The sequence below is a fragment of the Clinocottus analis genome, unplaced genomic scaffold (assembly GCF_023055335.1).
Source record: "Clinocottus analis isolate CAN_PGR_092001 unplaced genomic scaffold, fCliAna1.0.p SCAF_16, whole genome shotgun sequence".
NCBI classification, from domain to species: Eukaryota; Metazoa; Chordata; class Actinopteri; order Perciformes; family Cottidae; genus Clinocottus; species Clinocottus analis.
The window spans coordinates 15,702,569-15,728,594 of record NW_027175887.1 but is presented as its reverse complement, the minus strand read 5'-3'; the positions used below and the strand labels follow the sequence as shown (position 1 = coordinate 15,728,594).

The 26,026-nt window shown below is 42.6% G+C and overlaps 3 protein-coding genes across 5 annotated transcripts; 1 reads left to right on the top strand and 2 right to left on the bottom strand.

Annotated features, from left to right (window-relative positions):
• Positions 1 to 2,566: 2,566 nt before the first annotated feature.
• litafd (LITAF domain containing) lies at positions 2,567 to 9,057 on the bottom strand. Of its 2 annotated transcripts, XM_068579295.1 has the most exons (6): positions 8,919 to 8,951; positions 8,671 to 8,730; positions 5,908 to 5,945; positions 5,692 to 5,781; positions 5,390 to 5,573; positions 2,567 to 3,749 (listed from the first exon to the last, which is right to left on the bottom strand). In XM_068579295.1, exons 3-6 carry the CDS (start codon positions 5,939 to 5,941, stop codon positions 3,632 to 3,634), a joined length of 426 nt encoding a protein of 141 aa, XP_068435396.1. In that variant the 5' UTR covers positions 5,942 to 5,945; positions 8,671 to 8,730; positions 8,919 to 8,951; the 3' UTR covers positions 2,567 to 3,631. The 2 variants fall into 2 exon arrangements, with proteins under 2 accessions (XP_068435396.1, XP_068435395.1); XM_068579294.1 differs by lacking the exons at positions 8,671 to 8,730; positions 8,919 to 8,951 and adding an exon at positions 9,001 to 9,057.
• A 6,021-nt stretch (positions 9,058 to 15,078) lies between these two features.
• On the bottom strand, positions 15,079 to 22,716 carry slc2a6 (solute carrier family 2 member 6). 2 transcript variants are annotated; one of them, XM_068579289.1, is made up of 9 exons: positions 22,648 to 22,716; positions 19,975 to 20,166; positions 18,974 to 19,245; positions 18,255 to 18,351; positions 18,002 to 18,101; positions 17,632 to 17,825; positions 17,312 to 17,487; positions 16,917 to 17,215; positions 15,079 to 15,878 (listed from the first exon to the last, which is right to left on the bottom strand). In XM_068579289.1, the coding sequence occupies exons 2-9, from the start codon at positions 20,032 to 20,034 to the stop codon at positions 15,547 to 15,549; spliced, it is 1,530 nt and encodes a 509-aa protein (XP_068435390.1). In that variant the 5' UTR covers positions 20,035 to 20,166; positions 22,648 to 22,716; the 3' UTR covers positions 15,079 to 15,546. The 2 variants fall into 2 exon arrangements, with proteins under 2 accessions (XP_068435390.1, XP_068435388.1); XM_068579287.1 differs by lacking the exon at positions 22,648 to 22,716 and adding an exon at positions 21,565 to 21,657.
• On the top strand, positions 21,812 to 25,860 carry ptx4 (pentraxin 4, long). Its single transcript, XM_068579286.1, has 4 exons — positions 21,812 to 21,937; positions 22,703 to 22,881; positions 23,372 to 24,405; positions 24,479 to 25,860. Exons 1-4 carry the CDS (start codon positions 21,812 to 21,814, stop codon positions 25,168 to 25,170), a joined length of 2,031 nt encoding a protein of 676 aa, XP_068435387.1. The 3' UTR covers positions 25,171 to 25,860.
• Positions 25,861 to 26,026: the final 166 nt, after the last annotated feature.

Sequence of the window (26,026 nt, the reverse complement as noted above, 5' to 3'; positions counted from 1 at the left end):
CTCTGATATTGATGTTGTCTCTTAATGACACACATTTTATGAATGTAATATTACGTGCTAAACTGGATTACGTCCACAACTTTTGGTATGAAACAAAAAAAAATGATTTCATTTCGTATGTTTTCATGCTGCAATGCTTCCTGCATGCAGATCTATCTTTTGTTTTAACTGATACCGTTTTCTTCTTTTAGTGCTATTTGATTTTAGTCGTGTCCCCACTTATTGTACGTAAACCTCTTCTTTAATGTGTTTTCTTTGGTTTTTATTGAAAAGCAATGAGAACCACAATAAAGAAAGATTGACTGTGAAAATTAGGGGTAAATATCACTCAAAAAAGGTAATTTATCTGAATGCATAATGTACAAAATGTGTTTATCAACAGCGTCAACATTTTACAGCGCATTCCTTTCTGTCTAATTCTCGGCAGAAAGTTGTGTGTCTGATTTGAGGAAGAGTTTTAACTAATTGGCAGCTGGTGCTTCTTTCGGTTGAGATGAGATATAAAAAATTGAAAAAAGCCTTTTAAACTATTTTGCATTACATGGTTATATTATTCACCTATTTAACAATATACAGTTTGGAGCTTTTTTTCTTTTTCAATGGTTACATGTTTGTAAAACAAAATATGATGCGCTTATGTAAACTTATCCAAACACCCTCCAATCTATCTATCTAATGTAATTTGTATAAACAGCTGGTCTACTCCTCACATGCCGAACAAATACATTATTTTCAACTTTCTAATAACTAATGCTTTTCTTACCTCGGCGTTGCAGTCTGCGTGAGCTGATGCTGATGTAGAGGCCGGACCGAATAAAGCGGGGACTTCCACCTGTCTCACCTGTGTCTCCACAAGCCCCGCCCCCCAAAAAACCCCACAACCCCACCCCGTAAACTTAAAAGGAAACTCTGCTGATCATTCTGTCTCTCGCTCCAAAAAAAATGTAAACCATCTTCCTCACCCTCGGTGAGAATGTGCACTCGTTCATGAGCCAGTTTATTTGTTGGCCAACAAACTCGCTGAGGATTGTTGGTGATTAAGACCGTGAAAAAAAATTAACATTTTGGCACAAACCCCATGAGCAGGTATGCTGTTACCTGTTGCTGGTTACTGCAGTATTACATTAATGCAGCTCACTGATACACTAATGCATTATTGGGATTTAAACAAAGCTCAAGGGCCAATTAGAATCCAGCAAAACCAACATGAACATTTAATATATATATATATATATATATATATATATATATATATATATATATATATATATATATATATATATATATCATAGACAGAATATATTTGTTTGTGTAGCCAACAATATCAAGGGTTACTCCGCACCCCCTCTTAAACACACACACGTACACGCACTTAAACACAATCACATTATATTTATGTATACTTCAATTGGCATTAGTGTAATTTGTTTAGTCTAACCATTTTTCTTTTTCTTTCTTCCCTCCTCTCTTGCTCCCTTTTTAATGTATGTGTGTTTACATATGGGGACATTTGTATACGTCCAGGTTATGTATATGTTGTTATGTTTTGCGACCGAAAAACATAACAAACAGATTTAAACAGATTTAATAAAAAGTTCTAATTTCTCAGCCGAGGGTGCACAGCTTCAGCACCCGCAGACCATTTACAGTCCAACATGCAAAAGTTCACTGACTCCACACCGTCTTATGAACCCCGAACAACAAGTTTTGGATAGTTTTTGTTAATCCCAAACACTGAGCCTCTTCGCCTCTCATTCATTAGTTTCACAGCACGCAATTGGCTAAAAGTTTCACAGGGGCGGAGTCATCCTCTGGCTCAGCCAGACTCCGCCCTTTTGTGTAGCTAACAAAATAGTCCCCTTAAAGGAAACAATATACAGTATATCACGTCCGGCATCCATCTTGTTTTACACATTCCATACGTACCCAAAATTATGGAAGCCCATTTCCGCCACAAAAAAAAAAAGATTGGACCAAAAATAAATAAATAAAATATATATATAATATATATTACTAAAATAAAAAATACAACAAATAAAAAAATAATAATTAGGACAAAAAAAATTGACAAAAAAAATGTATATATTAGGACAAAACCACAACAGTCTGAAGCAGCTCTTTTGACACAGGTTACCCTGTAGGCAATTCATTTACTTATTTTTGTCCTAATTTTTTATTTTTTTTGTGGCGGAAATGGGCTTCCATACTAATACTTCTACGTGATAAAAAAAACTAACGTGACCTTCTAGTATCTTACTAATAAATGATTTTTCATAAGGCTTCATTAATATCCCTTATTAATTATTATATCCTTCTTACGTAGACATAAGTCATAATAAACTTTTACAATTCTACATTATTTTATAAATATATGTATGTGTATGTATATTCAATGCCCTAACATCCTGAACACACACACACACACACACACACACACACACACACACACACACACACACACACACACACACACACACACACACACACACACACAAATCAAATAACAGCAATAAATATGAATGAGTGGAAGGAAGTAGCAGCAGCACACACAAAACCTCCGCTTTGTTTTTGGGTGAATATGTGATTTATTTATGAGATTATCAGTAGGACTGTACATACAATCGATGACACAAGTAACACAAGTTTAGGTTATATATACAATACTCAGTGTAAAGGTGTACACACACACACACACAATCATTCGGCCACTTGACATTTTTTTAGATTCAATCTCACACAGTGTGTCTGTGTGTACTCACAAGATGAAAGACCACAGATGAATGAACGTCTTGTTTTAATTTAACAAAGAAAACGTGAGGAATCTGTTACATCGACAAATACGACCAGCCTACGAATATAGTGGTTTGTTTTTTTGGGGGGAGGGGACGGAGTTCAAATTCATTTAAATCTTTTAAATTCAAAACGCACAATCCCTTGAAACGTAAAATATATGATCAACTTTATATATACAAGCCTTCATTTCAATGACATAATATATGCAGAGGTTTGTGAAGAAAATGGTAATCGAGAAAGATCTTCTGCTGAAACGGATCCACTTTGGACCCACAACTGTACTGTTGTGTGTTTTCTAGGCTCGCTTCAAGCAATTTTTCTAAAAAAAAAGGGATTTTTTCATAAATCTAGTCTTTGGGCGCGTGTGACGACTGTTTTGTTCTTTATGTTTCATCATATTTTAGGAGAAAACATTCGTCCCATGCGCACAAAGAGATTAGAATAATCTCAGAAACTAGGAGCACAATCAAGTGTTTGGTGTCTAAGAACAGAAGTTTAAGGATGTGCACAAATATGCCTTGTAGATAACAAAAAACATCACATGGGAAACATTTATACTTCAAAAAAATCTTGTTTTTTAATAAAAGGTGCATGTTGGATACTTGCCCAAAAGTACTTCCGTTCCAGATTTCAATATATGTTCCATATCATACTAAATAGCGCTTTGCTTGGGCACAAATAGGTTAATTTTACTCGGCTAAATGATAAAAGTGAGCGTGATATTTTAGGCTCTGATGACACAAAGACTCCCGGTCCGCTTGCTGATATTAAAACGCTCCCGGAGGTGACGGGCGGTGCGGCTCCATGTCTCTACGGGTCCATGTCCTCCTCCTCTTCATCATTTACAGCACTTCTTCTTGTCGACGTACAGCACTCTGTTGCAGCGAGGGCACGTGTGGTACGCGTCCTTGAATTTGTTCATGAAGAAGGGAATCAGGCAGCAGCACAGGACTAATCTGCAACACACACACAGACACACACAGACACACACAGAGTAAGATGTATGCAGCCATTTGCTTTGTTTTAAGCATGTGGTTATTATTTGATGTTCAGTTATTTTTAAGCACTGTATCCATTTTTTGAGGGGGAAAACAATAATAAAACTGTTTATAGTAAAGAAAACTTCATTTTTAGGAGAGTTTTATGTTTTATGAGTCTTCTATTTGATTAACTGAACTTTGTTCTGACAAAGAGTCTCTCGTTCTTTTTGCTCTTAATGTGTTGATGTTTTATTGTGTTAATGTTGTATTGTGTATGTGTGTTGATGGTTTAATGGGTTGATGTTCTATTGTGTTACTTTGTTCATGTGTTACTGTGTTGATGGTTTATTGTGTTACTGTGTACATGTGTTACTGTGTACATGTGTTGATGTGTTATTGTGTTACTGTGTTTATGTGTTCCCGTGTTGATCTTTTACTGTGTTATTGTGTTGATGTTTTTTGTGTTAATATTTTATTGTGTTAATGTTGTATTGTGTTGATGTGTACATGTGTTGATGTGTACATGTGTTAATGTTGTATTGTGTATGTGTGTTGATGTGTTGCTGTGTACACATGTTGATGTGTTAATGTTGTATTGTGTTTATGTATGTGTGTTAATTTTGCATTGTGCACGTGTTAATGTTGTATTGTGTACATGTGTTAAAGTTGCATTGTGTAAATGTGTTAATGTTGCATTGTGTAAATGTGTTAAAGTTGCATTGTGTACGTGTGTTAATGTTGCATTGTGTACATGTGTTAATGTTGCATTGTGTACATGTGTTAATGTTGCATTGTGTAAATGTGTTAAAGTTGCATTGTGTACGTGTGTTAATGTTGCATTGTGTAAATGTGTTAATGTTGCATTGTGTACATGTGTTAAAGTTGCATTGTGTACATGTGTTAAAGTTGCATTGTGTACATGTGTTAATGTTGCATTGTGTACATGTGTTAATGTTGCATTGTGTAAATGTGTTAAAGTTGCATTGTGTACGTGTGTTAATGTTGCATTGTGTAAATGTGTTAATGTTGCATTGTGTACATGTGTTAATGTTGCATTGTGTACATGTGTTAAAGTTGCATTGTGTACGTGTGTTAATGTTGCATTGTGTACATGTGTTAATGTTGCATTGTGTACATGTGTTAAAGTTGCATTGTGTAAATGTGTTAATGTTGCATTGTGTACATGTGTTAATGTTGCATTGTGTACATGTGTTAAAGTTGCATTGTGTAAATGTGTTAATGTTGCATTGTGTACATGTGTTAATGTTGCATTGTGTACATGTGTTAAAGTTGCATTGTGTAAATGTGTTAATGTTGCATTGTGTACATGTGTTAATGTTGCATTGTGTACATGTGTTAAAGTTGCATTGTGTACGTGTGTTAATGTTGCATTGTGTACATGTGTTAATGTTGCATTGTGTACATGTGTTAAAGTTGCATTGTGTACGTGTGTTAAAGTTGCATTGTGTACGTGTGTTAATGTTGCATTGTGTAAATGTGTTAATGTTGCATTGTGTACATGTGTTAATGTTGCATTGTGTACGTGTGTTAATGTTGCATTGTGTACGTGTTGTATTGTGCATTGTACATGTTTGTGTGTTGCTGCAGGCGCTCACCCGCAGCAGATGAAGAGGAGGCACATCAGCCAGGCGTAGGTCCCGGCCTTGTAGGTGACGTTGGTCATGACCTGCTGCTGGCAGGAGGTGCAGGTCGTCATGCCCGGGTTGTTGCCCAGGCCCTGGTCGTAGCTCACGAACTTCTGTCTGCCGTCGCCGCCCTGACCGCCGCCGCCGGTGTGCACTGAGGGAGGAGGAGGAGGAGGAAGAAGAGGAGGAGGAAGGGGGTTAATCCACCGTGTGTGTGTGTGTGCTGGAGCACACGGTGCCGGCGAGGTGTGTGGCGTCAGGTGTGGGTTTACCTTGCGAGATGTTGGTGGCGGTTTCATTGCCCGTGTGCGGGTTGAAGGGAGTGTGTGTGTGGTAGACCACGACATCACCTTTACTCTGAACTGGAGTACAACAGGAAAGAAGGAAAGAGGAAACAAGTTAATGGACCAAGCCGATGATGATGATGATGATGATGATGATGTGTGTGTTGTGTGTGTCTTGTGTGAGGGTGGTGTGTGAGGGTTTACCTTCGTAAGGAGGGACTTGTTTATCTGCACTCATTGTGCTGCAGAGAGAGAGAGAGAGAGAGAGAGAGAGAGAGAGAGAGAGAGAGAGAGAGAGAGAGAGAGAGAGAGAGAGAGAGAGAGAGAGAGAGAGAGAGCATGAATATTGTTACAAAAACACAAAACAGACACAAGCGCTGCTGCTTTCTGCCACCAGGTGGCGCCAAAGTGAGAAAAAACCTCCGTCGGGGCTCAGACGATGACATCGCCTCTCACCGACGCATAATTATGTCGACTCGGGATCCATGAACTGGATGTTTCTTCTCAGTGAGCCTGATGGGAAATCGTCATGTAGGGCGATAAATCCCGAAATATTCTACCACGATACAGATTATTTTCATAATCTGGAAGGCGATCTAAGAATGAAGACATTTGTTTGTCGTTACTGGGACGTTCCCCAGAAGCAGAAACATGATTTCACCACCACATGACCCCCCCAGTGTCGCTTTTTAGTCGCCTCTTTGACTTCAAATATGATCATATTATGATATAAAGTCATTAGTCTTGCGTAATGCCTCCCTTCACGCAGTCAACAGATCAATAACTTCACACAGACGGGCGGCTCCTCTGCTCAAACTGCTGCTCCGCTGGTTTTAAGGCCCCATTTAACGACAAAAGATTAATATAATGACGGCACACAGGAAAAACCTGCTGAAAGATGGACACGGCTCTCCCTCTCTACATCTCGCTCCTCTTCTTTTGTCCTCTTTTTGTTTCCATGTAAACAAACATAAAAACACACTCTTGCATGACTTAGCATTTATTGTAACACTGACACACACACAGAGCACGACAATCATCTAACGTCATCTCTGTACGCCGCTAAGCCTCCCTTTCTGTCTCACACACACACACACACACACACACACACACACACGCGCGCGCGCGCACACACACCAACTGACTTTTATCACGCACCAAAGACTGTGTGTAAAAAGTGGAGTGAAGCCTCAAGTCGCCATCTTTAAAAAAAAATTAAAAAATGGTTGAATTTCTGAGATTAGACAATATTGTGACAGAGACCTGTCAATCACCTTGTAGCCCCGCCTTAAAGCATCCCCTTCATCATGGTCTATTTGACTCTAAAAAGACCATAATTTACTAAATAAACATCATGCTGTCTTAAAGAAGACCAGAAACTAGAGATTGAGATTATAAACTCATGTTTACTGAGGGAATAAATCATTTCCTCATAAACTTCTATACGATCTGATTTATTTGCCCCCTGGTGGCCGTTAGAAAGAATGCAGGGTTAAGACACTTCTACATCAATTTATCTTTTCAGACATGGATGTTGCTGAGTGGAAAACACACACACACACACTCATACACGCACACACAGAGCGGCCGACACCCATATGCTGTTGCAGGAATGCCACCGGGCCGCATGCTTCTCAGGGTGTCACAGACTGCGGGTGTGTCACCGCTGCTTTGTACAAATCTGTTGATTGAGCTCATTTTGGAGGGAAAAACAACAACAACCTGACGTTGAGTTAACAGCTTTCTTTCAAAAAGTACACACCAAATACACACCGAAATCAAGGAACTTCTCTCAAATAAGTAAACAACAAGGTTTTTTCTCGGTGTTCTCGGTCTGTTATGATGAGGAGTTTTGGTAAAAGCTCTTCGTCACGGCCGGAGGAACTGGTCTGGAAGAACTGGCTGATCTGCTCTTTGACTCTTTGGCTGCGTTCCACGGTTCCACAAGCAGCTGGAGGAACATCAATTAAAAACTTTGGGTGTGTTGGTTTCGCGCTGAACGATGAACTAGTGGTTTCCCCCGGCGGCCTCAGAGATTCCCACACTCACTTCACGATGCGATGTTTTCTAACAATAATTAAGCGCGGATCAGCGCTGCACGAGCTGCATGAAACCGATCAAATTAACTTAACGAGTGGGACCACTGCGCTGGTTGCTTCTGTCCGGGGGGGACAGGAGGCCGTGGGGGCGAGTGGGAGCGGCTCCTGAAGAATTCATCGGCCGCATTGCAGAGATGCTTCAAAGTCACAAAGGGGGGAAAGTTACGAACAATACATCGTCTGTGAGAGACGACGTCAGCTCGGCTTTCTGCGAAGCTCCAGGGGGCGTGAATTAACGGAAGAAGGACTGGGTGTGACCGATCGATAGCAATGAGGCTAAAACCCCCCCTGCATACCCCACCTGGACGGCGAGGGGCTCACCTGAGACACAGCACAGGTGAGGTGTGGCCTGACTGTGAGTGGCATCTGTGCTGGTCAAACCTGAGTCTCTCCCTTATGATGCAACTCAATGATCAGCTGACAGAGGAGTGGACATTACCCATCAGTCACTTCATCCAACAGCTGTGGGGATTTAAGTTGAACTCATTCAGAGCTCGAGAGTCGAATCGAAGTTGATGATTTTTTTTTCCGTCCGTCCGACCCTCCGATTCGACCCCGGATCAAACAAACCATGAGGTCGTCTTTGTCATTCTCCTACTGAACGACCCGCTGCCGTCTGCACTGCTGCGGAAACTACGACGACAAACCGCCGCGGTCACTACACAAGTACATGAAAGTAACATCTGAGATCTCTGAAGGTTTGAAGCCGAGATCCTGCAGCCGACCCTGAGGGTCTCTGAAGCGCTCAGCGCTGCTTCCTGCAGCAGGAATGACTTCACACACACACACACACACACACACACACACACACATACATACTTGTACTTGTACGAGGAGCGTAACAGTGTGACCCAAACGGCTCATTCACTTTCTGTCTAAGCCGCTGAATGTCCTCTGTCCATGTGTGAACTACTCCTAATCCTGACACCTCAAAACATAAAAAACAACACGAGGACAAGAGAAGATATGAAATAGAGACCAGGAATAAGCATCAAAAATAAATTGACTTCCTCTCTGAAAATGTTCCTGGAACCCATTTAAGTCACAACAGATTCATTGCCATCAATTTCATGTGATATTTAAAGCTCAAGATGAATATTCTGTTTTCAAAACTACCAATCTGAGCGTTTAAAGCTGCTCAGGAAACACTTTGCCACCGAGTCGTCCTCTCCGTAAATCCCACATGGTCTTGTCTTACCTCTGTAGGGTTTTGCAATCTGTACGTAAGCGTGTGAGCGAGCTGCTGCCGATGAGTCCAGACTGATTGTGGGACGTCCACCTGTCTCACCTGTACCTCTATAAGCTCCTCCCCCTTCGTACACGCCCACAGCCCCGCCCCTCACCGACAGAGACCGAATAATGCTGAGCGAGTGAGTCACCCAGTGGTTTAAGGTGTAACTTTGAAATGCTTTTTTTTCTGTTCTTTGTTTCTAGGACATTATTGAGGGTGTGTGTGTGTTGTGTGTCTGTGTGTGTCACTCTAGTGAGAATAACCAGTTTCCCTCCCGCTGCTTTGTATCAAGCGGACTGTACAACCCGACACAGACTCCAAGCGATCTGCAGCTATTGACCTGGAATGTGACCGGAAAAGGTCAACGACAACGTTTGAGTGACACACGTTTACGTGCGTGAAACACACACTTGCGTTTTGTAGCAGTTTCCTGCCCCCGAAAATGTCAAGAATTCACCTGTTTGTCAGGATGAAAGAGAAGACGAAATGACTCGAGTAAACGAGATGCAGAAAGAAAAGAAAATGCAATTCTCGTACGGTGAGGAATCTGAACATGACCACACACACACACACACACACACACATCTGTAAGCATGACCAGACACACCTGTATGCATGTGATGTATGAAAAGCAGGTCACGCCTGAGGGTCTTAGGTTCGGGGATGTTATGAGCCAAAAAAGTTGCAGGAATTCCAACCTTTGTCCCAGAGGCCACAGAGACCTTTGAGCTGTTATACGTGATTTTTTGTGACTAATTGCATAACTTTCTGTTCTGTATACAAGGAAAAAAAAAGGGAAGTCTGTGTCCTTCTCTAGTCATGCAACTAAATTTCAAAAATGTTGACGCTTATTTGCTCCCCTGCAGATTATATTAGAAGATTGATTCTAATCTCATATCTGTTCATCAATTTAAAACCCTTGGCGGGAAGACTGAAAAATTGTCTGATAAAACTGTAAATCATAGTTCGTTTTCTGAAGAAAACGCTCAAAACTGCTATGTTTGGATGTATTGAACACCATAAGAAATATACAAGTGAAATACATGGTTTGGTATATGAACAAATTAACATTTTACAGATGTAAATGTGCCATAATGCAAATTTCTTCTCTTAATCAGCAACATGTAGACTGATATTTACGCATCTGAACAACATCTCACATGTGTAGCCTTTTATTATAACACTACATATATTCAAACAGCCCTCATGGTTGCAGAGATACACTCTTTATAATTTGAGGATGACATTTTCGGGCCTAAAAAATAGGATGAAAGGTTTCTGTATTTCCCAGGAAGTCCTGAAAGGCTGCCGTGGTCCTTTAACTGAGAGTTGAATGATGCTCTTTTCAGACTTTGCTCTATTATGTTGCTGCAAACAAACACAATAGAAATAAATCAGGAACACATAACCGCACAATAGACGCACAGTACGTACAAATCCACCCAATCGCTGGACATTGTTAGCCGGAGAGCTGCAGGAGGACGCAGCGTTGAGAGGTTTGTCTACGTAAACTACACACGACTCAGGGATTGATGCCAAAATGCAGCATTTAGTTGCATTTCTCTCCGGCGAGAAGACAGGTTCACGTGGACGGATCAGATGTTTCTTTTTCTTTTTGTTACTGTCGTCGCGCTCGGAAGACGTCCGGCATTTTCTTTTCCTCCCAGTCAGCTGGGAGCCGGCCAGTTCAACCACATTTTTCAATAGTTGGTCACTGGATCACAGAGTTCTGCTGGCGGTGCAGGGCCTTGCCCGAACACACCTTCACACGTATGTACGGCGAGGCCGGGGAATAGTTGTGATAACACGTGTTAATCTATGTCTCTGAAGGCCGTCTGCATCCACCGGACTCATCTTAATCTGTAAAGACTAATATGGAAGGAGTTTTCTGTAATAATAATAATAATAATTATGATAATAATAATAATACAATGTATAAGTTGTCTTTCCCAATTTTGCATTCACCCCCAAACACCTCAGTCTTATCGACAGTAGACAAGGTGTGTGTTTGTGTGTGTGTGTGTCTGTGTGAGACCATGGGGTGTTGCCTCTGCTCATGATGTCAATTAGGTGAGGTGAGAGTGTGTGTGTGTGTGTGTGTGTGTGTGTGTGTGTGTGTGTGTTTCGATGGGCCTGATGAGCAGCATTCCAGAGATTAGACCAATCCCTGCAGACTTTAACATTCCGTAAAGAGACCGAGGTGTGTGTGTGTGTGTGTGTGTGTGTGTGTGTGTGTGTGTGTGTGTATTATCTGGGACACGGGATTACAGGGCTTTTTCTCCTTAATAGCCGTGACACTGATGCGAACACTAAGAACAATAATTCATCCAATAATTCATCCATTGTTCATAACCAATTACTCCAATTAAAGAGAAGACACGCAGAATTACATTTCTCTAATCACCAAATGAAATTAAATGATATATAATAATGTTGAGCTTTGTGTACTTTTCAAACCATAAGTAAAGCAAGACCAGTAAAATAATTAACATTACAGAATAATATAGTTTTATTTAAATCATACTTGTAATTGGATAGTAATAAAATTGTTAAATTCTGTCTAAAATGCAAAAAAAAGCCTATTTAAAGGTGCTAAATTGGAAATTCAGAGCATATTTGAGTTATTGCCTCAACGTGGATCTCGACATGGAGACGGCTGAGCCAGTGGCTAGCAGCTAACGGTGCTAGAAGCTAACAGTGCTAACAGCTAACGGCGCTAACACCGTCCGTCCATGGCTTCACTTCTGAGACGCCGTCGTGTGTTGGGCGTCGTTATCAGCTCTTTATCCGTCACTTTTGAAGTGATCAATCGCTTTTAGCATTTCGTCTGAGAAAAATGTCGCCTTGGGCCTGAAAGCTATACTATCTGATTCAAAAGGTATTTAAAAAATGTAGCATGTTGCCTGTATCACAGAGGTATTCACCCCCCAGGTGAGGTACGATATGAGTTCAATCCTCATAACCCGCAAAGTTCAGTCTGGGTTTATTTAAGCAAGCGGGGGAGAAAATAGTGTTTTTATTTCTTTGCCAGCGAGAAACTGTTTTACTGGACAGGAGAATATGCGACTAAATATAATTTGTGTCAAGATAAAAGATTTTTGATGCCAAAAACAATGAAAACAAAATTGTAATCTGGTTGACTTTAACAGTTCTGTTGAGTATCATCTGCATAACGTGAGAGGTCAATAAGACAAGAGATAAGATCATCTTTTTACTATATATATATATATATATATATATATATATATATATATATATATATATATATATATATATATATATATATCAAAAGGCTGAGAGTCAAATACATATTTTTTATGAATGAATGAATAGAAACACATTTTTTAAAAGGATTTATTGATCACATTTCTTTTGTATTCATTTTGTTTGGTGGTCAGAGGAGGATTTTTATTGCACAAGGAGGAAGAGGAGGAGGAAGAAGAGGAGGAGGGCGTGATGGAGAGACGAGGAGAAAGGGTGAGGAGCGTTGATGAAGGAAGGGGAGGAGCCAGATATAAATAGCCTCTGGCTCCGGAGGTACAAAGCCACTGAGTGAACAGCTGAGAGCGTCACTGACGTCTCCACCTGCCTGCTCCTCTCCACCTCCGCTCTCATCCCTCTTTCTTCTCATCGTCCGTCTGTTTGCTCACCTGGAAACAGACGACTTTGTTGTTGTACACAACAAAGTCACGACGAAGACTGTAAATCATTTTGTGTTTTCGCAGATTAAATGACACGACAAAGTGTATTCAGTTTCTCTGTTCGTGCTCTTCCTCTGACCTCGAGTGCTCGTTCACAAAAAGAAACAAATGTGTGTACAAATACTTTCCATATTTGACGTCAGCGTGACACAAACACACAGCTACAGGCTAAACACTTTTAGTGCTGCATACCTTTTAGCCGCTTGCGGGGGTATGATTGCGTTCAAGTATTGATCTGAGGATTATTCCTGTAATGTTTTCTGTCTGATGAGCTCATCACATGACTCGTTAAAGGTTACCTGACTTTAAGGACGAGCTCGGCGGAGCCAAAATAAAGAACGTTTGTCTCGAGAAAGTTTTATTTTACTGGCCTCGTTGTAATCTAGTAATCATACACAAGAGTCAAAAAAACACCTTTTTTTTAGTACCATGTGATAGTTTTACGACGACATTAACGTCACACTGACACGTCGTAAACGTGGAAGTTCCTCAGCGTGAAGCTTGAAGACTTGACGACGAGTTCAACAGTAAAAATGAGTCTGCAGAAGGTAAATTATGTCACTACTATGATAAGATAATCCTTTATTAGTCCCTCAGGGGGGAAATTACAGGATTACGGCAGCATTGCTCACAAGTAAATAGAGAATATAAATAAACAGAAGAACAGTAATGAAACACAATTAAACAGTACAATATTAAATATAGAGATGTACAAATAAAAATGTGTATAAAAGTACTTAAACATACTTAAACGTAATCTTTTTTTACTAGTTTTTGCTGAGAATCTTAATTAATGCAGTTGTTTCACATAAATTGAAGATATTCGAGAGAAAAATGTACTAACGACGGATTAAAATGTAAAATTAAAACTATTAATGCCCCCAATTATTATTTTTTTTCAATATAAATACAAATTATTCATTTCCTAATCATTACATTGTGTTTTTTTTATGGAAATAACCACTATAGATGACAACAGTTACAGTTCTTCAAAAGCAAATCTGAATTAGCAGCTCATACATGAAGCCAATTGCATCTCTACAGAAACTAAATTATAGGATTATAGGGCAGATAAAGCTCCAACAAGGACACTTTGGGAGTAAATAAATAATGTTGTAGATATTAAATACTTGTCTGGACACAGAAACACCGTTTTTAACACAATAACACATCCCTTTAACGCTGTTTTATTTTATTACATGTTTTATTCACCTGTAAGCAGCCGACAGGTTTCACTACACTTTGCCCCCGTGTGTGAATATGAATGATTCCTCACGGTGGTGTGTGAATGGGTGTGAATGGGTGAATGATGACTTGCAGCGCTGAAGCATTTCAAGTGGAGGAATACTAGAAAAGCGTTGTACAAGTACACTCTATTAACCATTTACCTTTTAAAGATTCCTGCACTCATGCTGCTCTAAAGCCTTCCCTTTGCTTGGCATCAATGCTTTGGTAAGGTGCGGCTGAAGGACTCAATGTCACACACACACACACACACACACACACACACACACACACACACGAGCACATGCACTCTGAAACCTTTGTTGTCTCCTTTCTTTGATGGAACTAAATCAAACATAGAAGACATAGAAGTGGTGTGATGGGAACTCAGGTGAGGTCTGGTGTTCCTGTTTTTTTGTCTACCCTCTGGTAGTAAAAAGTTAGTACCTATAAAATCAAATAATAAAGTACACAGTCTTACTTTTGTGAAGTTTCTGGCTGGTTATGATTATCCAGCAGCACTTCTAACTATATTTTATTTTCTACTTTCTATTTTCATTCGTAACGACATAAATATATATTATTAATTCTGTTTCGATGTTTTGTTCCACCTTGATGAAGACGTTTAGTGTCACATAATCTCAAACTGCATCACATATTCATTAGGAAACACAGCGCTGATTGAACAATTGGTCCCACTCCCTCCCTAAGTGGTACTTTACTCTTGTAACGCGTGTTTTGTCGTATTGTTGCGTCTAAAAACAGAAAAAAACTGCAGTGATTCAGCGACGTGGAGATGAGTGTTGTGAGTGAGGAAGAGGAGGAGGAGGAGGAGGAGGAGGAGGAGGACGAGGAGGCTGTGAGTCAGACTCGACTCTGCCTCGGTGAGCGAGCGCTGTGGCATGTGACCAGGCCGGCTCAGCCGCCGCCGCCGCTGAGTGTGTGACATCACTTCCTGTCCTCTTTTTCGTGCTTATTTTTTTAAGCGCAGAGGAAGATGGCGAACCAGTTTTTTCTTTTTTTTTTTTTACAGGTGGTGACCTGTTTGCTCACAGAATTAAAACACATTTCAAAGTAAATGTGTTGTTTATTTGCGTTACATATTGTACGTATTGTCTACTTTGTGTAGCGGATATTTTGACATAGTTCATAGTACAACATGTCAGCACTCAAGAGTGTACAGTTACTGTTAAACATATAAACATGGACAACACAATACAAAGCATTGTCAGGAAAATGGACAATTAAAATGTGTATTTACACATGAAATCAATCTTCGGTAACACTTTATAATAACTAAATAACTTAATCTACAAACCGTGAATCTATCATTTATAAAGCTTCATAAATGATGGATTAAGTGTCCGATAATGCGTCATATCAGTTATTACAGTTATTATAAGTGTTACCCAATGTGGGAACACCGTGTGTTGGTGTCGTATCTTTCTTTATTAACATGACGTGATTATTAGCATTATTATTATTGACCTTTTGTTAATCGCTTTTGACCTCGCTAGTCAGTCATTATTCTAGTTGTCAGCTCTTAATATAGATTATTACACATGTTTTTTCAGAGGTATACATCGCTTCAGTTCGTCGGCGCTTCCCCCTCCGGACTCCTGCCGATGGTGAACGTCCTCCCCGTCCTGAAATAGTTCTCGATCTCCTCCAGCGAGCGTCCGCGGGTCTCCGGCACGCAGACGGCGCTGAACAGCAGGCAGAGCACGCACACCACCGTGAAGCACAGGTAGGGCAGGTACAGGCCGTACCCGTCCACCATGTGCGTGAAGGCGTAGGTGAGCGCGAAGGCCGTCAGCCAGCTGACGGTCACGCACAGGCCCGAGGCCACGCCCCTGGCGGCCAGCGGCAACACCTCCGACATCAGCAGCCACGTGATCGGGCCCCATCCCATGGCGTATCCTGGGAGAGAGCGGCAAACAAAGCGAGGCGGATGAAAGGTGCAGGTGTGTAGCGGGAGGCCGTCGGAGGACAGGTTGTTAAAGGGCTCTGCGTTCGAGATGTGGACCGGACTCCCCGTCGCTTAATCGACATTTTAATCTCAGTCGCGCCACGCCGATGACCACGCCGGGACTTTCGGGACATTTTTCCCCCAATTAAGTTATAGGCGTGATTATATAATTGGAGCCAATTGTAGTGAATGACCCAGGGAGAGAGTTTTATTCACGAGCAGATGGGTGTTGCTTCGAGAAGAACAAAGAGTCACAAAATTACTCGAGGACATAACAGGTCTGAACTCGTCGGAACAAGACAAAATGTGATTTTCTTGTGACTGTATTTATGACGTGTAGCCGCCCGATGTGTTTACAGCGTGCGCCAGTTGCAGCTAAATGCTACTGTTGACGTCTGCTGACGCGGATCTGAATGTAATAGTTTTACAGATTATGAACCAACCTTTGACCTGATGTTGGCAGGAGATGAAAAGTTTTTATTTTTAGGCCTTTTCCCTCGAAAATGTCATCCCAAACTACAAAGTGTGTATCTCTGCAACCACTAGCGCTGTTTGAATACTTTTGGCGTTATGATAAAAGTGACACATGTGAGATGTTGTTCAGAAATATCAAATGTTTCTGGTTAAGAGTAAATGAAGATGACACACAGGAAGAAATGAAACTTGCATTGTCATTTGTGACATTTGATATTCTTCATGTACTACTTGTATTTTACTTGTTGTGTTCAATACATCCAAATACAGTAGTTTTGGCTTGAAGAAATATTCTGTAGACAGTTATTTGTCGGCTTATTGGCTCTGGAAAGTAAATCCTCTTGGTTTTAAGAAACATAAAGTTTAGTACTACAAGTCCCGGCTGTGGAAACATTGGTCGAGTTGTCTCTTTATAATGGTGAGTGTATTTTAATTGTTCTGTTGTGTGTATTTTATTCTATTTAATATTCTCTCTTATCTGAACCTTTATCGTGTCTTTTCAACACAACACTCACCAAATATGAACACCATGGTGCTGATGAGAGGGATGAGGCCCGCCGCCGTTTGGGGGCCGGCAGCCAAAGTGTCCCCAACGGCATTGTGGGAGCCGTAGTCCCAACCGGCGGTGAGGTTAGGAGGGGCGGGGCCTGGAGGGCACGCCCCGACGTGGGAGTTCATGGTCAGAGTCAGAGCGGCCAGGAACATCAGCAGACTCGACGTGTACAGCAGCGCTTTGCGTCCGGCCCTGTCCATCAAACTGGCCGCCACGGCGACGGAAAAGAGGCGGACCGCGCCCACGATGATGGCGTCGTAACTGAGAGACACGGAAACAAGGAGAGGATTTAGTTCAACGGACAAAAAAAGATGGCTGAATGGACTGACGACGGAGCGGCAGAAGAGACGTCCTCACCTGGGCGGCAGCGAGACGCTGCTTTGGGAGAAGATGGTCTCCAGGTAGACCAGGACGGGCGTGATGCCCGTCATCTGCTGCAGGAAACGCATCACCACCGAGATGAGGATGGGTTTGTAGAAGATGGGCGTGGCCAGCTGCGACCATGTGACTTTACCCTGTGTGTTGATGCTGTGCTGCAGAACAATGAAATGAGCATTTAATAAAGAAAACATGGTATTGTATGTGCACAACGGGAGCAATAAAGGATTATCTCATATATTTTATCTCATCTAGTACGATGCGAGCGCCTCACGGCCGCCCGGCCGCCCGGCGCCCACCTGTATGGCGCAGAGCTCGATGTCGGCGTCGTAGTGTTTCCCCCTCAGCCAGCGGAGGGCCCGCTCGGCCCGCTGCTGTCTGCCCAGGGCCAGCAGCCTCCTGGGGGAGCTGGGCATGAACGCCATCAGCACCGTCATCAGCAGGGCGGGCACCTCCCCCGCCACGGCCAGCCACCGCCACGGCAGCACCGCCCCTGAGGGTGACGCAGCGCGGGAGGGTGTGTCAGGTTACAGAAGCGGAACAATTCGCATGCATCACGTCAAAATACCCCAGTTGCATCGCCGTTAAACGGGCAAAGACCCAGAAGTGCAACGTGCACGGCCGCTAAACTTTACACTGCTTTTTAAAGGATGTTCTGCGTGGTCGTACCGAGGGCGTAGAGCGCCAGCGCCCCGAACACGGCGGTGATCTGAGGGCAGGAGCCCAACGCTCCTCTCACGTCTTTGTGGGAGATCTCTGAGATGTAAACCTGTGACACAAACACACAAACACACAAGGACAGGTTAGGAAAAAACACACACGCACTTTACAGGCCTGTCGTATCGATCTCTGAACTAAAAATGAGTGTAATTGGGACCAAAAACAAGAGGAAAAGTTGCATTAATTGGTGAAAGAAACCTACAGGAATGGATGCTGCGGTCATCCCTCCGGCTACGCCGGTGAGGAACCGGCCCAAAAGGAGCATCCATACGTCGAAGGCCCCGCCCATCAGCATGTATCTACACACACGGGTCATTGTTAAAACACACAACTGCATTTACCAGGATGCACAGGTGCTATTAATGATGAATGTCTCCTATTGCGAAACATAAATACGTCACTAACGGAGACAAAAGCAATCCTTTTATAGCAAGAATGTGCATTTAAACAACACAGAATGCACATTTTAAACTTTGTTCATGTCAAAATTTTCCAGAAAACACTGGTAGAACAATAGGGATTGTGTTATAGAATATAATATGTAAAAATAAGGCCATTAAGTATGATAGATGACACCATTTGAAAGATAAAAGCCTCAGTATTCAGATGCATTAGGCTGCAAATATGGCAGAAAATACTTTGCAATAACCGTAAACCCTGCATTCAAAGTATTGCTCCTTTAAATACTCATTTAACATATTTTCTCTTTAAAGTACAAACAGCAAGAACAACTTCTAACGACTTATTTTACTGCTTTGTTGTCTAAAGTAGAATAACGCATCATATTTTTTAATATTCACTTCTGCAACCCACCTACTGTCAAACCACACAGATGTTGTATTATCGTGTTGCCTAATTTGACCTTCTGCGTGGCCTGCAGGGCCGTAAAGTGAGCTCGCTTTCCACCACGTCGTGACTGACCCGATAGCCGACGGCAGCGCCGACATCATGATGCTCATCTTGCGTCCGATCATGTCGTTGAGCATCATGGCCCCGAGCCCGCCGGCCGCCGCGCCCAGCGGGTAGATGGAGCCGAACCAGGCGGCCAGCTCCGTGCCCATCCGGAGCCGGGGGTCCGCGTCGGGGCCCTTGAGCTTCGGCAGCACCGGAGACGAGTAGACCAGCGAGTAACCGAAGCTGAAGTTGCCCAGGACGGCCGAGAAGACGGCCAGGAAGAGCCTGGAGTTATTGATCTGGGGAGGAAGGACGCGGATCTCACAGCTTTCACTTTAAAATTTCAAATTTAGAGTCAAAATAGATTTCCAAGTGTGTTTATTTTGAGAGGCAGAGCGTTACAGAAACATCATTCTGGTATTAAAACCAGAGTGAATCCAAATGGAAGAGTCTTGAACTTGCATTCTCTCTCCTGACCACCAGGGGGCGACTCCTCTGGTTGTATAAAAGTTTATAGCCTTGATTTATTCCCTCAGTAAACATTTCAAGTCTTCTTCAATACAGCATGATGTTCATTTAGTAAATTATGGTCCACCTAGAGTCAAATAGTAGAGTGAATACTTTAGGGCTGAGTCACACCATTCAATGGTTGCAAAGGAATCCAAGATGGCGACGGCCAAAAGGAAGAACTCGAGACTTCAAATCTGCGATCTAAAAACCAATGGCTGCCATCATTACAGTGATAAATTATATTGTACCAACTCAATCTGAACAAAGGGAAATAGCTTGCTAGGTTTCTCTCTTTTTAGCTGCGCAGCACAGCTTTAATGGAGTCAGGCTTTATTTGTGTGAACTAACTTAAATTAATCCAAGACTCAAGTGAAGGCTGACGTATACAGACTTGTTTTAAATATCATTGTGACATCATACTGTAAATCCTGACAGATTGGTCATATTAAATCAATCATAAAGTATATTTATGTTGATGAGATTTTAAAAGCCAATATAAGAAGTGAAATGTTTCCCACCTTGGACTCTGTTGGTCTTCTGTCCAGCAGCGGCGTCTCCTCTTCCATGTCTGACATCATCAATCTGTTCCAGGGTCAGTTTGTTCAGTAATATCTATAAACTGTGTCTCCCACTGTCTCACTTTACAAGCGATGAAGCTGCTCGTGCTGCAGGTTTTCCAGTCCGACAGACGAGGAGGAAGCAAACTGTGTCTGCAAAACAAAAATGAAAGTGATCACTGTGAGTCCACTCTGGACTTTCATGAAGGAAACAAAAGTGGAGATTTTGGTGATTAATGAACATTTTGAACTGTTGTAGAAATGTTTAATAATGTATTACACATGCATTACAATACTCTTTGGCTTTTTCATCTTCAATTGTGCAATAATCTTTGCTGTTTTAAAGCATTTGACATATATTTTGAAAAGGGTGGGAGTTTTTCTTTTCAATTTTTGAAGTTCAACCTTAGCTCCTGATAAGTCTATAATATAAATTTTGTGGTCAAAATACAGACAATAAGAACCGAAAGGACACAAATACCATCATTAAAACCCTTTAATCACACGCACCCAAAAGCATACACATCATATCAAACATTTAGGTTAAAAATAGTTTCAGACATTTTCATATTTTTCGCTTTCTCGGGGCAAACGCATGTTATTTTTTCCTGGTTTCCATTACAGACGTTGCTGCTTTATTATGGAGCAAGTGAAATTAGCATACACAAAATATTAAACATTTCAAATCCATCAGTGGCATTATGTAAACAAACATTTAAAGGGTTAAAATATCTAAGATTAATACATATTTTGGAGCTATGATCAGGAAAAAATATTTGTAAAAATGTTGAACTCAGTAAAAATAAAACACATGAATTATTGGACATTTGTGGAATGAAAACAGTTACAGACTGACTCAAAACATGAGATTCAAGTGCATCTACATTGTCTTTTAAATTAAATATTGTTCAGTTTGTTGGTCACTGAGTTTTAAGCGTAAATGAAGCCAAAGTGTTGCAACCAGGTCATGAAGAGAAAGCAGAAGGGAGGGATGCTCGGTGTGATTCCTGGATTGGGTCAGAGAAAAAGCAGAAGAAGAAGGAGAAGAAGAAGAACAACAACAACAAGAAGAAGAAGAAGAAGAAGAAGAAGAAGAAGAAGAAAGGAGCCAGATCCCCCTGCTAGTTGAGTTGAGGAAAGAACGGCCTGCTTCTCCCTCAGCCGACGCATTTACATTTACTGATATGAGTACAACACACATAAACACACATAAACACACACACACACACACACACACACACGCACACACACACACACACACACACACACACACACACACACACACAAATACAAGAAACAACAAGAAACAGAAACAATTTATTGCAAAGGATTTGCATAAATCTAAACTTTAGTATAAGATCCAGTTAAACAAACTTTGCGGTGGAGAAAAACATCTTTATCTGCACAAAAAGATGAGTTTAGTAACGCACTATTTAACAAACACTGGACAGCAGTCAGAGAGAGAGAGAGAGAGAGAGAGAGAGAGAGAGAGAGAGAGAGAGAGAGAGAGAGAGAGAGAGAGAGAGAGAAAGAGAAAAATAATCTGAGTACCTGTTTTATCCATCTGCATTTCCTCTGAGGTCCCCAAAGATGTTGTGGAAAATGGAAAGTCTTGTCCGACCTCGTGGGCGTGCTTTTGTGTATTGCGTGTGTGTGCATATGTGTTAATTGTGTGTATCCAGTGTGTATCGAGGCCAGCCCTTTTCAGCTGTCTTTCTCTCTTCTACTCTTCCCCCCCTCCAGACATCCAGACGGGGACCCAGGCTCCCAGCTGCTTCTACCCCAGCTCCGCTGCACCATGTGCAGCCTCGGGCCGGGCCGCTGGCCCCTGATCCTGGTGCACGCGCTCCTGCTGCACACTCGGCCCGCCGAGGTGCAGGGAGGCGATGCTGCGTCGCAGAAACTACGACGACTCCACGAGCAGGTTGGAATCAGACCGTGTGTGTGTGTGTGTGTGTGTGTGTGTGTGTGTGTGTGTGTGTGTGTGTGTGTGTGTGTGTGTGTGTGCATAAACAGTGGCCAACTTCCGTCATAACAGAATAGTTTTAAAACTGTTTTATTGCTTCCATGTGTTTGTGTTTGCTGTTATTACGTTGGTATTTTTTCAGTTGTGTGTTGAGTTCGTGCAGAATGAACGTTAAAGAACTGAAGTATCGTCCATCCAACCTTTTAATGAAGCGATGGGATATAATATGGGTCTTATTTTTAGCACTGCAACAGCCGCAGATACAAGATGTATTTCTTTATCAGTCAGTCCGTTGGTTTTATTGATCGCTGTCGGGGTGTAAAGACAATTTCGGCAACCAAAACAATAATACTTCTTGAAATGAAGTGCCTACCCGAGCCTAAACTGTATTTTGTAATGTGTTTTTAATGTAACAATGATTAATAATTAGCCAAAAATCGTAAAATTAAGGTTTTACAGCTCCACAAGCTTTCATTTCAAACCCTTCACTGTTCCTGCAGACCTACTCCTCCTCACTTTGTGTACGCTTATGCACAAAAACAAAAGTAATTTGGTCAAAATACTGTGGGTCCACAGCTGAAATGATGTGGAAAAAAGTAACATTGCAACAATGATTGTTCGGGAGGAAAAGTCATCACATTGTATGTTTTTTGCAGTATTTTCCTGACCTTCAAATCCAAAACAGCTGCAGAAAGACTTGCGGAAACATTTCTTCTTTGTTAGTTCCAGCAGTTCCAGGCGCTGACGCAGGCCCGCTTGGACATGTTGGCCCTGAACCAGAACAGGAACTCCTCGGGCGGACTGGAGAGACGCGTCCAGGCCCTGAGCGACGACTGGCACCGCGTGGCCCAGGACCTCGAACACTTCAAGCTGAGCACAACGCAGGAGATAGAAGGTCTCAGGTCAGAGGTCGGACGCTGAATTTAGTGATTAAAGGTCTATTGTGAACACATCTGTGGAAACATTTATCACAAATACATCCCTCCTGGGGGGAAAGTGAAGAGCAGATGCGAGAAGATAAGAACAATTTGAGGTAAATCCAGTTTCAGCGCATAAAATGACAGGAAGTAGATCTTCTTAAAGAGACAGTCACGCAAGATAACTAAAATATAGATGCATGCTCAAATATTATGATTTATTAATGCAAAGCAAGATATTTAAAGTTTTGAGTGAGTGGCTTTTGACTGGATTAATGTCCTCTAATGCAACGGAAATGTTTTTCCCATTCGAAGATCTACCTGTCAACATACACAGAGATCTCCATCGGCAATAACTTTCAGTCAGAAATCGATGCTTTTCATTTATTATAACATGTATCACCATTTATCTTTTATACAACTCATGAGTGTACTTAATATAAAATGGCAATAGTCCCGTTGATTATCCTCCAAGGGAGTGGAGTAAGAAGCTGGAGAAGAAGAGCAAACGGATGGAGGGCCGTCTGGCTTCGATGGAGAGGAACCTGAGGGAGAACCGCCGGCACGCCCAGAAACAGAAGCCTGATCCCGGTCCCGATTACTCCAACCTCACCCTGGAGCTCCAGAGCCAGGACGAACGTCTGGCGGCGCTGCAGGACCAGCGCGACGAGCTGCTCATTGGGCTGAGGGGATTGCAGGAATCCCTGAAGAACCAGGCACAGCGCGTGAGCCGGCTGGAGGGCCGGCTCGGCGAGGTGCTGCAGCAGAACGGAGGAGGCAACACCAGAGTCCCGTGGAGGCCGAGCGAGTCCCTCGACTCGAGCCAGACGGCGAGAGGAGAGAGGCCCGGGAGGATCCCGGTGGCCAAACCCAGATCAGAAGGTATCAGCTACTCGCACCCTGACGACCAAGCAGAGTCCACAGCGCGGGGCAGAAACCACCCGGAGCCTCGTCAGCACCATTCAACACCAAACCAGCCTAAACCGTCGAAGACCCAGAAGTCAAGACCTCAATCAGAATTTCATCAGCAGACACAAGTCCAGTACTCAAATCTTGAGCCCCGGTCCACAGATTACCTGCCCCAGCCTGACTCTCACCATCCCCAGGCACAGATCCAGCAGACCCGGGCCCAGAGGAAGTACCCGATCCTGCAGGAGCAGCTCCGGCCGAGCCATACCGGGCAGTATCTTCCTGCACAACAATCCCAAATATCCCATTCTCGGTCGAACCGTCACCCCGATCACCCCTCTTGGCCCCGGCCTCATTCTCCACCCTATCCTGAACCCACTAAAGACAGACACAGCAGGACCAGTCAGGGCTCTCCCCAGGCCCAGCTTCCAGATGATCTTCCTCAGTCTGAGTCTACTCAAGAACAGGAGAGCGGCTTGAATGGAGGAGAAGAGGAAGGAAGCGACTCAAAGGTAGAGTCTTCAGTGATCCACAACTTCCTCCATCTGCCTGTGAGGCACAAGATCCCGGCACAACCCGTCCCCAGGAAGGATGCAACCAGTAAGTAATAGTGTGTCTCTTTTTTTAAACGTTAGCTACAAGGTTCTTATGTATCTTCTCCCTCTCTCTGTAGTCTGCAACGTGGACTCCATGCTGTTCTTCCCCTCGGCCTCAGCGGAGAACTATGTGACCTTCTCCCGGTCTCTCCCCGACCTCCCTGAGCTCTCCGTGTGCTTGTGGCTCCGCGTGGACGCCTCACACGTCGGCACTCTGCTCTCCTACGCCACGGACGCCAACGACAACCAATTAGTCCTGTACGGACGAAACTTCTCCGCCTCATCTTCCTTTGCTTCTTCCTCATCTTCCCGTCGCTCCCACGCATCCTCTTCCTCCCCCTCCCTGGACTTTGTCATCGGAGACCCCGTGTATCGGCGTCTCCATGCGTCCTCGCTCCTGGACGCTCGCTGGCACCACCTCTGCGCCGTCTGGTCCTCCATCCAGGGTCGCTTCTGGCACTACAGCGACCGGCGGCTCGCCTCCTCGGGCTCCGACTTCCGGAAGGGCTGGGAGATTCCCGGCGGTGGATCGGTGGTGCTGGGCCAGGAGCAGGACGCCGTCGGTGGCGGGTTCGACCCCGCGGAGGGTTTCGTCGGGCAGGTGGCCGGGTTCAGGGTGTGGAGCCGGGTGCTGAGTCCCTCGGAGGTGGACGGGGTGGCGGAAGGAAGGGGCGTGCCCAGAGGCGTGGTGCTCGACATGGAGGACATCAAGGAGGTGCATGGGGAGGTGCAGCAGGTGGCGTGTGAATGTTTGGAGCATTGTGTTTAATAAAGTTACAGGATTCAAATCAGGAGTTTTACTCCAACAACTATTTCTGCAGGGAATGATAATCGTTTCTTGCTTGCTTTTTAAAATGAACACTTTTTTCTTTGCGTTTTATGTACGCAGACGTATTGTTACTGGACTTAAAACTATGTTAACCAAAACTGGAACTAGTGAGACTGATCAGCTGTCAATAATAATCTGAGTTTGATCCCCAAGTCAATCATCAAACACTACAAAGGTTCCTGAGTGTGTCACACTTTTTTCCAATAGCGGATAAGACATTTGTAATGAAACTCTTTAAATGGTGGATTTATTGTTATATTCTGTATTTGCCACACATCTGTAAGAACCACATTGAAGACATTTTTCTTTTTAATCTCAGAACCAGCGCTCAGCAAAGACTCACTCCTGAGACAGATTCATATTATATAATAAAACTGCCTATAAATGAATATTAATAACTTTGACTAATGTTGTACATTATACAGAAACAGGATGGAGATTGTTTTTTTAACAATGATTTTGCACTTTTTTTTACATGTTCGTTAATATCTTATTTTGCTAATTGAAAGCTGTGTGTGTATAAACAGAATTATCTGTGGGTCTGTTGTGTGTATTGTTAGTATACTCATAATGCTTATTTTTATATGAATACATCTCTATGTATATACCCTATGTCTATAAACATATGATAAAAAAATCAAATAAAATAGTAAAAATATTACAAAACCAATAAACATCTACAAAAAGGTTTTTGGTACGTGTATCTTTATATATGGATATATATGTGTGCACATGCACACTACGTATAATTTTTCTTCACTGTCACTTTTTATGAATATTTTTACTCTTTTGAAAC

Excerpts from the sequence above, each read along its gene's own strand:
- litafd (XM_068579294.1), bottom strand. The coding sequence starts at position 5,941 with ATGAGTGCAGATAAACAAGTCCCTCCTTACGAAG. Across the intron at positions 5,782-5,907 it reads ACAAGTCCCTCCTTACGAAG|TTCAGAGTAAAGGTGATGTC; the intron begins GTAAACCCTCAC and ends GTTGTACTCCAG. Across the intron at positions 5,574-5,691 it reads CGCCACCAACATCTCGCAAG|TGCACACCGGCGGCGGCGGT; the intron begins GTAAACCCACAC and ends CTCCTCCCTCAG.
- slc2a6 (XM_068579289.1), bottom strand. The coding sequence starts at position 20,034 with ATGATGTCAGACATGGAAGAGGAGACGCCGCTGCTGGACAGAAGACCA. Across the intron at positions 18,102-18,254 it reads TGACCGCAGCATCCATTCCT|GTTTACATCTCAGAGATCTC; the intron begins GTAGGTTTCTTT and ends TTTGTGTCACAG. Across the intron at positions 17,488-17,631 it reads TCGAGCTCTGCGCCATACAG|CACAGCATCAACACACAGGG; the intron begins GTGGGCGCCGGG and ends ATTGTTCTGCAG.
- ptx4 (XM_068579286.1), top strand. The coding sequence starts at position 21,812 with ATGTGCAGCCTCGGGCCGGGCCGCTGGCCCCTGATCCTGGTGCACGCG. Across the intron at positions 21,938-22,702 it reads TACGACGACTCCACGAGCAG|TTCCAGCAGTTCCAGGCGCT; the intron begins GTTGGAATCAGA and ends CTTCTTTGTTAG. Across the intron at positions 24,406-24,478 it reads CCCCAGGAAGGATGCAACCA|TCTGCAACGTGGACTCCATG; the intron begins GTAAGTAATAGT and ends CTCTCTCTGTAG.